This window comes from Phaethon lepturus, unplaced genomic scaffold (genome assembly GCF_000687285.1).
Source record: "Phaethon lepturus isolate BGI_N335 unplaced genomic scaffold, ASM68728v1 scaffold27468, whole genome shotgun sequence".
Classification (NCBI taxonomy): Eukaryota; Metazoa; Chordata; class Aves; order Phaethontiformes; family Phaethontidae; genus Phaethon; species Phaethon lepturus.
Genome location: NW_010555907.1, coordinates 1 through 12,492, shown reverse-complemented (window position 1 = coordinate 12,492; position 12,492 = coordinate 1). Strand labels below are relative to the sequence as shown.

At 50.7% G+C, this 12,492-nt stretch overlaps 2 protein-coding genes across 2 annotated transcripts; one reads left to right on the top strand and one right to left on the bottom strand.

Moving 5' to 3' along the window:
• Positions 1 to 63: 63 nt before the first annotated feature.
• RRP7A (ribosomal RNA processing 7 homolog A (S. cerevisiae)) lies at positions 64 to 2,633 on the top strand (the record flags this gene model as incomplete). Its single annotated transcript, XM_010292323.1, is given in 5 exon segments — positions 64 to 198; positions 486 to 609; positions 1,251 to 1,348; positions 1,769 to 1,967; positions 2,438 to 2,633. Coding segments are annotated over 5 exon segments (642 nt in total), but the record flags the coding sequence as incomplete, so codon positions are not given.
• A 1,885-nt stretch (positions 2,634 to 4,518) lies between these two features.
• On the bottom strand, positions 4,519 to 11,435 carry SERHL2 (serine hydrolase-like 2). The gene is made up of 11 exons (XM_010292322.1): positions 11,288 to 11,435; positions 11,103 to 11,216; positions 9,963 to 10,004; positions 9,232 to 9,251; positions 8,955 to 9,029; positions 8,058 to 8,167; positions 7,700 to 7,779; positions 7,315 to 7,349; positions 6,464 to 6,540; positions 4,948 to 5,041; positions 4,519 to 4,635 (listed from the first exon to the last, which is right to left on the bottom strand). Exons 1-11 carry the CDS (start codon positions 11,433 to 11,435, stop codon positions 4,519 to 4,521), a joined length of 912 nt encoding a protein of 303 aa, XP_010290624.1.
• Positions 11,436 to 12,492: the final 1,057 nt, after the last annotated feature.

Genomic DNA, 12,492 nt, shown 5'->3' with positions numbered 1-12,492 from the left:
CGGGAGAGGGTGGGGAGAGGAATTACTCCTGCTTTCCTATACCATTTGTTTTCTCTATTTTTTTGCACCTAGGACTCTCTGTCTAGGCTGTTCACCCGCTGCGGGCGTGTCCAGTCTGTGGACATTTGTGAGAAGCCAGAGCCGGGAGAGAAAAAAGAAAAACTCACGTCCAAATTCTTCAACCGCAAAACTGTAACGGTAAAGCTTGGGGCAGGGAAGAATACTGATGCTTTAGTGGTCAGAAGGGGAAAAAATCGCAAGCACTGAATGGTACTATTTGGAACATTCTCATATGAGAAACCATTTGGGCACATTGGGCAATGTCTTTACTTATTTAAGTTTACATTATCTTTTTTTGCTATCCCACTGTAACTTGTGGTTTCATTTTTATTGTATTGTATTTTATTTTCTTTGTACTGCAGCTCCTTTCTGCATCACCAGTTGCCCTGGTGTATCTGACTGGCCTAGCTGTCTTTTTCTTTTAGGGATTTCAAGTAGCATATGTGGTGTTCAGGAAACCAGCTGGTGTCCAGGCAGCCAAGGCCCTGTCACGGGAAGGTCCCTTGCTGATATCAACAGAGAGTCACCCTGTGAAAACTGGTATTAGCAGTAAGTCAGCCCTAGCTATCTTCCTGCTAGTTAGTGCTGGGGAAAAGCTATACCCATTCATCGCTGAACCCTACCCTGTATGTCCCAGATGAATTCTGACTATTTTTTACTGAGACGGGTGACATCCAGTGTTTCATTGTCCTGCTTTATTATTACAAGGTAGCAATCTTTTTATTCTGGATGTTGTGGTCTGGTCCAGTGACCCTATGGGGGAATGGGATCACTTGGTACCATGGAAGGGTAGTTTTTCCCCTATACCTCTTCAGTATCACATAAATTCAGAGAAACTGTTTGTGTCTTACCGTCGAAATGGAAGTCAGGCTCAGTAACAGGCACCAGGTGTCTGTCAAGATGATAGCACTTTGGATGTGACCCATTGGCAGCCCTGAATGTTGCATCTCTTTGGCTTAAGACTAGCCCACTCCTGATTGAGAAAGTTGCAAGCTCTTACCATCGCTTACTGGCTGTAGGCTGGGCCACAAGTTGGTTGAGCTGTGGCAGTGGGGAGGCTGAACAGAAACGTGAACAGACTATGTCTACCTCCACAGCGGTTCTCTCCAAAGAACATCTCTGCCCAAAGCATCATGCTAGGGCTTGCTTTTAACAGAGGCTATTGCTGACTTCTGTTCTCTCTGTCTCAGAGTGGATCGACAGCTATGCGGCCTCAGTTGTGGATCAGGAAGAGCTGAAGGCTGAGGTGGACGCCTATATGCAAGACTATGACAAAAAGATAGAAGAGGTGAGGCTAGGCTGGGGAGGCAACCCAGCTAAGCAGTTAGTTTGGGGACAGGAAAGAAAGAGAGCATCTCTTCGTGCCCAGGCCTCAGTGGAAAGGGCAGAGGGAAACACAGTGGCTGTCAAGGTTGTTTTGCTCCCAGTTGCTGGTGGGCGGTCAGGTCCTGGTTTGGTCCACAACACCTGACCCTTCCACCCAGGGCTTACAATAGGTACCAACAAGTAAATTGGGTCCTGGCTGGCATGCAGTGTTGTAACTGAGAGTTGAATGCATGCGCCCTTGGTCCCACACCTTCCTTCAAATCTTGTGCAGAAGCAGGAGCTGTAGCATTGCATGTGTGTAAGGGGGGTTGTAGAGGAGCTGTGCATCAGGCTGGCTGGCAGCCTGTCTGCACTGAGCTGCCTCACCCTCCTGACTTTACAGGAAGAAGCCAAAGCGGCCAAGGAGGAGGGCATTCCAGATGAGGAAGGCTGGGTGAAGGTAACACGGAAGGGCCGGAAGCCTGGCCTGCCCCGAACAGAGGCTGCCAACCTCCGGGTGCTGGAGAGGGAGAAGCAGAAAAGGGCACGCAAAGAGCTGCTCAACTTCTATGCCTGGCAGCATCGCGAGACTAAGAGAGAACGTGAGTGTCCGAGTCTCCTCCTACTCCTGCCTGTATCTCTTGTCTCTCACACTGTGTCTTAAAGAGTGTCCTTTTTCATTCAGTGGAGGGCAGGTCCAGCTGTAGGTGAGCAGTTGGCTGGGTGGTTGTGCAAATAACCTTGCCAGCTCTTGGCTGACAGGGGGGCCCCTTGCCACCGCCTGTCCTAGCAAGGGCGCTGCTGGAATATTTTGCGGGAGAGTGCGCAGGTCATGGCTTTCCAATAGATGTTTCTTCAGTCTGCACAAAGGCAGCAACTGAAAGGGAAAACTATCCTCTTTCCTCCCCAAGGGGGTGCTGCAACACTGCCAGAGATGAATGGCTCGGCGCCCCAGCTTGGCATTTGGCCCAGATGCAAAAGGACTTGAGCCCCTCCTGGTGTGTGGAAGTGAAGCTCTCCACATCTGCTGCTCCTGTGTGACCTGTCCTCTTTCTCTTTCTGCATCTTTCAGACATTGCCCAGTTGAGGAAGAAGTTTGAGGAGGACAAGCAGAGAATCGCACTGATGCGAGCCCAGCGCAAATTTCGGCCTTACTAAGCCATGCCGAGCTATTTCCTCAGATGCCTGTGCTGGAGAGGACAGGAGACATGCCTGTGGCCTCCATGTGCCAAAGGATTTCAAGGAATTTCAGCTTCTCCCTGCCCTTGGATCTGAAGTGGGAGATCCCAGCAACCACCACTGGAGGGGGAGTTTTCTTTTCTTGCACTGGTATCCTGCTCTCCTGGCCATCATCCAGCTCTGCATCACCGCTTCCCAGGGTGCTCAGGTCAAGGGGCTGAAGCAGTACCTGTGACAACCTGTGACATCTCCCTGACACCCACGGCCCTCCTAAAGCTTGGTGAGAGCTGGGATTGACCTAGCACCACTTCTGCAGGGGCAGTGAATGGCTGAAGAACTGTAAATAACTGCTGCTATGTTCTCAGAACGTGGGAATGCCTCTCACTCCTGTGGTCTGCTGTGGGGGACAGCTTCTTGTGTGCTGGGGTGGCGATTAAAGTCGTGGCTTGTATGCCTGTACTCCTTGGCACATATTATCTGGGGGTGAGTAAGAAGAGGAGGAAGTGACCTTGGGAAAAGCCCGACTGGGAAGTTCCCCGACCTGTTGTCACAAGCAAAGATCAGCGGTGTGGTACAGAGCGCTATCCCTTCCCTTTGCTGTTTACCTCCCAGGCAGGTGTTGAGGTGCCCAGTCTTTTCAGCTGTGCGTGGACCTCTACAGGCAGGGCTATGGCAACTTCTGCTGTTCAGCACCATCACTAGAACAAGGTGAGAGGTCAGCCTTGCTTTGGAGGGAGAAACCAGACTCTTGCCAAGGCCCATTTCCACTTTAACCTGTCACCAGCCCACAGGAGGCAGGTAAGGATGGCAACAGGCACATCCAGCTGTGGGGCAATGCATTTGTACCACCCATGTCATATTTGTGGAGATTCATACTTGACAATTGTTCACCCCGGTGCACTCAGTGATCAGAATGGGCTGTAACGCACCCAGCCCCAGGCTTCTACATATCTATTTTACTGCCTGCAGCCTCGATATGGGTGTGACCATGAATGTAAGGTGGAAATGCTGGTAAATTCCACAGAGCTGGGTTAAAACAGATTTATTCTCCTCTAGAAAACTCACTACGAATGCAGTTTCCATTGTATGGGGAAACTGCCAGACCTGCTTGCTTTATTTAACTTTTTGCATCAATTTAACTAGGAGGCAGATGGATCCTTAATATGCTGTTACCTAAAGCAGAATGCATGTAAGAATCACTGCCTCCTAAGACTGGTGGTTTAGCTGCTTGGGTGAGCATCCCAAAAGAAAGGAGGTTCACTCTCCTATACAGTCAAGATGACAGAGTTAATGGTGGAAGATTAATCTTTATTTAGGACAGAAATAATCTCTGACAACTTTTCCATTATTAGTAGTTCTCCTAGCTGCTTCAGCTAGAGGATTAGTGACTCATTCCCTAGGCATTCATTAAAATGGCTTTCTGTGCCCAGGTGTGCTCTTACTTAAGCTGACTTTTAAACAAGCAGCAGCTCTCACAGTAGAACAGAGACACTGAAGCCCTCTGAGCTTGGGCATCCATGGAAGTAAGCAGAGAAGCAGAATGCTCCTGTTTTTTCAGGTCTAATCCTGGGAGGAGACTGGTTGCACCATCCTCAGGGAGAAGTTGAGATGAGCCACCTATAGCTGGTATTGCTGCTGCTGTCATGGAAGATGCCTCTGCCTGTATTCCTGCTCCATATCACGGTGCAAGTTAGGAAAAAGCAAGGGGAAAGCCACTCTGGGCATCTATCCCTGTACTCACAGAGCTAAAAGTGGAGGACCGATTCCTTTTCCCTTTGACAACAGGGATATTTTGCTCAGCTGTCCCCCCAGGGAACTCCCTGGCAAACCTGCTTCCACCTTGCAGTGAGCTAAGCCTTGGGAAAGGTATCATGGAACTGATGTTGGGTGTGAGGTAGGAATGGTGACAATTCCTCCAGAACCTCCTTTTTAGCTCACTGTTCTCCTGGATTGCTGCAGCAGTGACCCTTCTTCCTAGAGCCTGGCTCTGGCATTCTGTGCTGTCAGGAAGTTGCTGATGATCCCAGACACCACCTCTGGTTCATTCAGGTGCACAAAATGACTCCCAGGCACCTCTACTAGCTGGATGTGCTGGAGGGAGAAGACATAAGATGTGGACCAAGTGTTCCTTTGGGCAAGCTGTGCTTGCTGTGTGGCAATTCAGGGTGCAGGGGGTGAAGCAGGACAGGGATGGGAGGACTGGGGAAGAGCTGGGTCCAGAGGGCAGTACTGACTTGGGACTTCAGCAGCAGGGGCAAAGTTGGCTTCCACCCATGTGAGGACTGTGATGTTCAGGACAAATCACCTAGCAGGGGGTGTCCACCAAGGTGAGTTGCTTCCTAGCTGCTGCTCCCAGGTTGGTGGCACATGCATTGGAGATGCAAGCATGGAATTTGCTCTCACCTCTTTGAGGGTAGACTCAATTGCCTCCTGTAGAGCTTTCACAAAGTGATTTCTGCTGCTGAGCTTGTGTGGTACCAAGAGTCCATCTTGTGCTCTGAAAAGCAACAGCAAGCCTCAGTACAGCATGCAGTGTGCCTCTGTTTGTCTTTGCTGCTGTCCTGTCCCCAAGACAGTGGAGTGACAGACCCAGTTGCTCTTTCCAGGCTGCTTCTCAACAGCAGGGTTACAGGGTAATACAGGGTAGTCAGAGGAGCACGGCACAGCTTGGCTAAGCAGCTATTTTCTATCAAACTATCTGTTTAAAACCTTGGGTGCCTGCCTAGTAGCGTCAGAGTGGAGACTGATTAAAACCCTGCAGGGCTGGCTCCTTAACTGGTCTGTGTACATCAGTCCCTGCCCCCACCCTGTCTTCTGCTCTTCATTTTTTTCTTCCAGCCAGCTTCTATGTCTCCCCTCTGTCCCTTTCCCCATTCCATACTTCTGTTTTCAACAGGGTGTGCGCTACTTGGAGAGGGAGGTATCAGGGCAGTCCTCCTGGAGAAGCCACCATTAGACCTCCCTGCAGAGCTAAGATCATGCTGTCTCCTAACTGTCCTGGTGGTGATGGGACAAGGTGACACCCCAGGCTCAAAGGCATGTACTCTGTATGGCCTAGAGGACTTGTCCTCACCATGATGTTGCATTTCTGGACAAGCAGGAAAATCTCGAAGTTCTTACAATTTTAAAAGACCGGGAAAGCCAAAACTGCACATCATTTTTCAACTTCTAGCACTTCCTTTCATTTCCTAGAGTCTTTTAACACCACCACAGAGGCCTGCACATCTTGCCCTCCAAGGGTATTGGAAAAATGCAGAGGACTGACAATCAGCTTAACAGCATGTGTGGCTCTGCACAAGCCCCTGGCTACTCCCCACAGCTCCTCCCTGCCCCTGGCACTGCAGGGGAGAGCTTGCAATAGCTGGGTCTGGCCAGGGGCTCCAGGACCAGCTGGAGGAGGTGGAAGCTGCCATGGCTTCACCAGTTCGCTCAGGGAAGAGGTTTTGGGGTCTGAAGAAGGGGGCAGGCTGGGTTGCTGTGACTGGGGGAAGAGCCAGGCCAGGAGGAAAGCAAGTAGGAGTGGTGCCGTGGAGGGTTGTGCGTTTGCCAGGATGGTCCCTTGCTGTGGGGCCAAGGGACAGAAAGTCATGGGACAGCAATGTGAAGGCATGAGTGTGGGGAGGACAGGACAGGTCAGGCAGTTCCTTGGTCGGCCTTGCACCAGGGAGGCCCAGCCTGAAAATGCAGCACCAGGCCAGGAGGAGGACCTGCCAGCTGCTCTCTGCCCAGCCCAAGGCAGTGGTGGGGGAGCTAGGAAATGCTTCTCACATGTGAGGCTGTACTGGTGTGCCAACTGGCCCAAAGGTCTGGGTGGCTGCTGCAGAGGAAGGGGTAGCAGAGGACTCCTCTCTAACCTTCACCTCTCTACCCAGGGCTACAGGGAGGCAGCAAGGGTTGGTTTGGCTTGTGCCTCACTCACACAATGATGAGAACACGGTCCTGAATCTTCTGCAGGAGCTTCACACACTGCTCCACTGTGAAGGACTCTCGATTCTGCTGCAGGTGCAAAGATAGAGAAAGCGGCAAAGTCAGGGACAGCAGCTGGGGGCAGAGGGTGTCCCTGACCCCTGCCACACTAGCAGCTCTGAAGGCAGACGTGGCTGTGGCCCTGAAGCTGCTGTGCTGGGACATGACAGGCGGCCAGGCTGCGCATAAGAATAACTGGCTCTGCAAAGGCTCCTTCTGTCCAGCTGTGTTTCAGGGCTGCCAGCAACACTGCCTGCTGGGATATAGCACATATGGGAATGATCTCATAGCAGAGAAAAGCTTTAAAAATCCTTTTACTAAAAAGGAGACAGTACACTACTCTGGCTTTCATAGCCTGGCAGGAACACAGGTAGAGGCAGCCCTACTTGCTCAGAAGTGGCACAAAGCTATCAAAATATCAAACAAGGACTTTGCTCCACTCTCCCCCTTTCTCATACAGATGACCTGACAAGGAAGCTGACCTAAAGCATCCATCCATCAGCTGCCTGAAGAGTTATAACAGCAGGAAAATGTGGCCAGGAGGCCCTGGGGCAGAGGAATTGCTAAAAAAAAAAAATAATCTGTAACGTTTTCCAGTGACTGTAAGCTGAGTCAGTTAATGATTGAGCGCAGGCTCTTTTAACAGCAGCATTTAAGAGAGATGTGGGAATTAGGGAAGCAGAAAGTAAAGAGTTGGGTGGAGGCAAGGCCTGGGCTTAGTGAACAGGCCTCCACTATCTCCGAGTCTTCTGTAAGCTCAGGGCTCAGAAGTGGCAGGGGGCACATCAGAAGAGCAATGCTCACCGTACGGACTCTCATGTCTCTGTTATATACCAGGCCTGGAATGAAAAAACAAGAGAAGGTTTTCATGTATTGCACGAGTTGCTCTCCTTCTCTTGACCTTTGGGGTCTGCCCAAGACTTTTTGAGACAAGAGGAATACGATTAATTCATATTTTCCCTTTTTTTGATTCCTTTTCTTTACACATTCTAGGACTCGAGCACCAACCCCAGTTGCTAGGAAGGGAGTGCTCTGCCTTCAGACCTAATTGATCCCATTCAGGCTGCATAAACTTGTAGCTAGGGCACCCTGTACCCTGTGGAAGACAATGGCTGTTGGCACTGCTCCCTTCCCACACCCAGCATTGGCCCAGCCTTGTGATGAGCCCTGTCTCCAAGCAGCCCCTTACCGGCAGGCGTCTCAGTTGCTCCTCGCTGCAGTAGGATTGCCCCACCCTCTGCTGTCAGATGTCTGTTTGCTTCTAAGAGCCTGGGGGAGACATGGCAGAGAGATTGTTCTGCTGGGAAAGGGAAGAAGCCAAGCAAAAATGGCATGACAAGGTGACAGGGAGCTCTCAGGGTGCTTCAGAGAGGAGCAGGAAGCAACAGCAGCTTCTATCAGCAGCAGAAGCAAAAGGTCTTCCTGAAATTCCAGAGGAGGACTTGAAAGGGGAAGTAGAGGAACAGTTTCCCCTTCTGGTTCAAGTAGCCATAACTCTGTCCAAGGTGAGGGCAGGCAGCAAATGAAGAGGACAGATAGGAACCCACCTCTGCAATGCTGCTTCAGGGCTACGTGCTTTGGGAGTTTGCTGCTTTGCCTCTAGACTCAGTAATCTGTCAATCACCATCCGTTTTGATTTCAGCCATGCCTCAGTGTCCTGAAACAAAGAGAGGTAAGGAACACAAGTAACCTCTCTCTTCTGAATCGTTCTACCCCTTATCAGAGGGTAGCAGAGGACATTTTGCCCTTCAGCGTCAATCAGAACTGGTACCAGTTATGGACATCATATTAAAAATGCCCATTTCTGGGGAAAAAGGATATTTAAATATTTAAAAGGCAAGGTAGGAACAGAAAGCTAAGCACTGCTGTAAAGAACTTAACTTTTACTCCTGCAATCTCTTCCTACCCCTTTCTACCTCACTTCTGAGTTGAGGACAACTGTCCAAAAAAACAAGGGAAATCTGGTATCTTTTGTCTCTCTGACCCTGGACTTCTGTCCCACTTCTGCCAACCAAAGCCCCAGCATCTGGTAGCAGGTTGGGAATGCAGCTTTATGTCCTGCCAGGAATAGAAAAAGAAATCCACCAGTCTTGCACGCAGGTCACCCAACAAGCTGTTGGCAAAAAGACAACCTCGGCTGGCAGTTGCTTGGACAGAGAGGCCCCAGTTCCCTTTGTAGAAGGGCATGGCACAGACAAGTGAATTTTGGTGCTAAGGGATTGCAGGCTGTGTAGCACTACCAAGTGTCCCCCAAGGGCTACCCTAAGCAGGGACCTCAGTCCATGCAACAAGGAGCAGATCTATGCCTACAAAGGAAGAGCCCTGAGACTTGTGTGATCTGCCAGGAACTGGTCACATCAGTGCTTTCTCTGAACAAATGAGGGGAAGTAAAAACATCTCTTTTTATTTTTAAAAGGGAGGGAGAAGGACACGTGAAATCTAACCTCTGGCGCTAGCAGAAAGCCAAGATTTTCCAGCAGGATCAGCTTGTCCACCATCTCAGGATAAAGGAAACAGAACTGAGGAGAGACGAAACAGTATGAGAGAAAGAGAAAGCTGAGCATTGAGTGATGTCTTCATCCTGCTACACTGGAGAGGGGGTCAGGGAAGGGCCTCTCCTCCCCTGAGATCCAAGTCCCACACAGTCTGTCCATTCCTCTCCCCTTTGTTGTTCCAGCTGCAGAAATTACAAAACTGATGAAGAAAGGATGCTTTACTCACCATTCCTGCCACAGACCCACCTGTAAAGGAAAGAAGTGTGCTCAGTTATGGACTGGACACCCCTGGTAACAGAAACTCCCCTTCCCCACAGCAGGAGCTGCCTTAGGAGCACAAATGCATGCTGTACCAAGGGACAAAGCCCCAGCAACAGAATAAAACTCTCCCAGCAGGCAGGATGCAGGCAGAAAGCAGGGCTATTGGCCAGCTGGACTCCCCATCCTGCGCCATCCCCATCTCCCTTTCAGGCAGCAAAGGCCAAGGAAGAGTTACTAGTTGAAACAGTATGGTGAACAGGTACTGTGAGCTATGGCCAGAGCAGCCCTAGGGAGCAAAAACCCAAATCATGGCAAAACCTAATCATGTCCCAGGCACAAAGAGATAGACCCTGGAATCTAGTTCCCCTCAACAAGCTCCACGACCCACCAAGAAGGGCCCTGCTGTCCCCAGGCTTTGTGGCCTTGCAGGGACCAGGCAGAAAGGCCTGCTGCAAATTCTCCTGCCGTAGATTACCCTTCTTCACTCCTCACTGTTCCCTCCTGGGGGTGGGAGAAAGGCCCACAGCAAGAGTTACCACTGTTTGTACTACAGGGTCTTGAAAGCAGAGGCATTTCAAACAAGGGCACGGATTTTGTAATCACTCACAAACAGGAACCTGGTACTTGACACAATATAATAAATATTCCAATCCAGCTCCTCAAATCTCACAGCTTACAAGGACAAGAGCCACTTACCCATACTGTGACCCATCAGGGTGAACCGTCTCCACTGCAAGGCTAAGTGGCAACAGACAAAAAACAGTGCTGCATTAGAAACCAGAGCAGCGGCACCTTGCCGTTTCTCCACCAATATGGGCCCCTTCTCCCAGGAGGGCTTTTGCACTGCTTAATTTGCTTCCTAATCCAGAAACACGGTGGCTAAGTAAGGGCTTTTTTTAAAGAAAAAAAGCATCTACCACCTCATTTCCTTGGTAGTTAAGCCACAAGGCTCTCAAGCTCTCTCTGTATGGCAAAGTACAGCAAATTCCCATTCATTGCCAGACACAAGACTGGCAAGAAGCAGCAAAGAAGCCTGACTGGGCAGCATCTGCTGGAAGCGAGAGACCTTGACAGAGCATCCTACTGCAGGGCATTCCGCAAGAGCTGGGAGGACACAGAGCCAGGTCCACTGCCTTGAGGAAAGTATGATCATTCCAAGTGAAAGCTCTCTGCACCATTTAGCACATCAGGATCTTCAGTCCGTTTTTAGGGCACTCCAAGAGGCTTACGGGAAAATACCGCTTCATCAGTGCTGCCCATATGGAATATATCTCACTGAAAGGCGCATTTTACCCTTTGCCATGTCAAAGAACTTCTAGAGGCTCTCTGTATAGTGAATGAGGGATGCAATACTGCACATGCCACAGCCTCCCCCAAGATCATATAGGTGGGCAGTTAGATCAGGAGTTATTAGGAGCCCAAGACACCCTGGCTTTCAGATTTCTTTGTATGATACTAAAGCAAGCAACAAGCTGTCATCAGGGAGAAACAGAAGTCTCCAATTTATACCTAACAGTGGTTAGAGGTCACTGGCTTCTTACAAAAAGTCAGCCTGGCAGAACTATGTAGTTGCATCCACCATTTCGCCACTACTGCTTTCTAGTATAGAAACACTTGCTTCCCAGGGCTTATTGTTTCTTCCTCTCACAAAATACTGAGAAACAGGATGCTTATTCCATCTGTGGTCACAAAGCACCAGCTAACATCAGGCTAGGGAGAAGCAGAGGGAACTAACCCCTCTCCTAGCAGTAAATGCTGCCTGCCTTTTCCAAGGAGCAGGAGCAATATAGCATCCCCTGCACAAGTATCTCCTTAAGGGTCCCTTCAACTACCCACCTGCTGCCACCCGGCGCACATCACTCACGTAATCCAGAAAATGGTAGGGGGAGCCTGCAGGTCGGTGGGATGACAAGCCATGGCCAGAAAAATCCATGGCCACATAATAGCAATCTGAAAGGGAGAGAGTATCAAATGTGCAGCCCTGCAACGTAGCAAGAACCGTCCTGAGGGGCCAGACCTACCTCTGGGGAGCAGTGGAATGAGCTTGTCAAAGGTGTTGGCGTTGTCCAGCCAGCCGTGCAAGCACAGCACAGGGTGTCCCTCTGAGGGTCCCCAGGCCTTGGCTGCCACGTGGCCCCAGGGCACAGGGAACTTCAACTCTGAGAACATGCCCAACATAGGGTGCTCACAAGTAATGTCCCTGGAGAGCCACGTGCTCGGAGTAGGTCCCAGGGATCTTATTAATGGCCCACAGCTCTGAAAGAGAGTAATACAGGCCTTCAGTAACTTACCAGCCTCCTGTGGTCTTAATTAGCAGCTTGCTGATTTATAGCTCCCCATTCAACATCCCCAGCTGCCGTCCCTGCCTGCCTGTTTGGGGAATCCTCCTCCCAGCACGTATTAGCGATGCTCCTAGGAAGAAACAAGTTTTCACTATGCAGGAGGAAAAAGTCTTCTCTCCGTGTCTCTGCAGCAGCTGCAACCCAACCAGAAGGCACAGGAGATCTGGCAAGAGGGAACGATGCAGAATTCCCCCAGCTAGCTGCAGTCAGCCAGGCACCTGTCCTGGACCAAAAAGACAGTTTCAGGAATGACGACGCTGCCTCCAGTACTAGACTGTTACCACCTTCTCCTCTTTTACCTTGGTGCTTCTCCTCTTTCACACCACCAGTCCGCACCTTCGAGAGAGCAGCTGGCTACATGCCACACAGCAGGTCACCGTTGCCACCCGCCCGTGCACCCCTCAGGGCCAAGGACCTTGCATGGGATATGAGACCACAACCTGCTAGGCACCCACTTGACCTCAAACCTGTCTCATCACTGCCAATCTGCCTGGCAATCGCTGAGATACATCTGACTTTTACTCAACCCCGGGCTCCTGAATGAAACCCCCCCGGTACTACCCAGCCTCTGGGGATCTTTCAGGGGTGGTTTCAATGTCTCCCCTTTACCCCCAAGGCCTTCTGACCCCTGGAACCCCCCATGGGCAGCCCGACTATCCCCATCCCCAAATCTCTCATGTCATATCCCCCTCCCAGTGACTTGTCTCAGGCCTCTGCTCCCTTAAATAGCCCCAAGACCCCACAGCAATTAAAAATCACTGTACAGCAAGTCCCTCCTGAGCCCAGACCCCTGTAAAGTGCGAAAACAGAGGGGGTGGGCTGAGCGGGGAGGCTGCTGTCAGGGCCTTGAGGGCACACAATCAGCCACACCTGGGGCCTCCCCT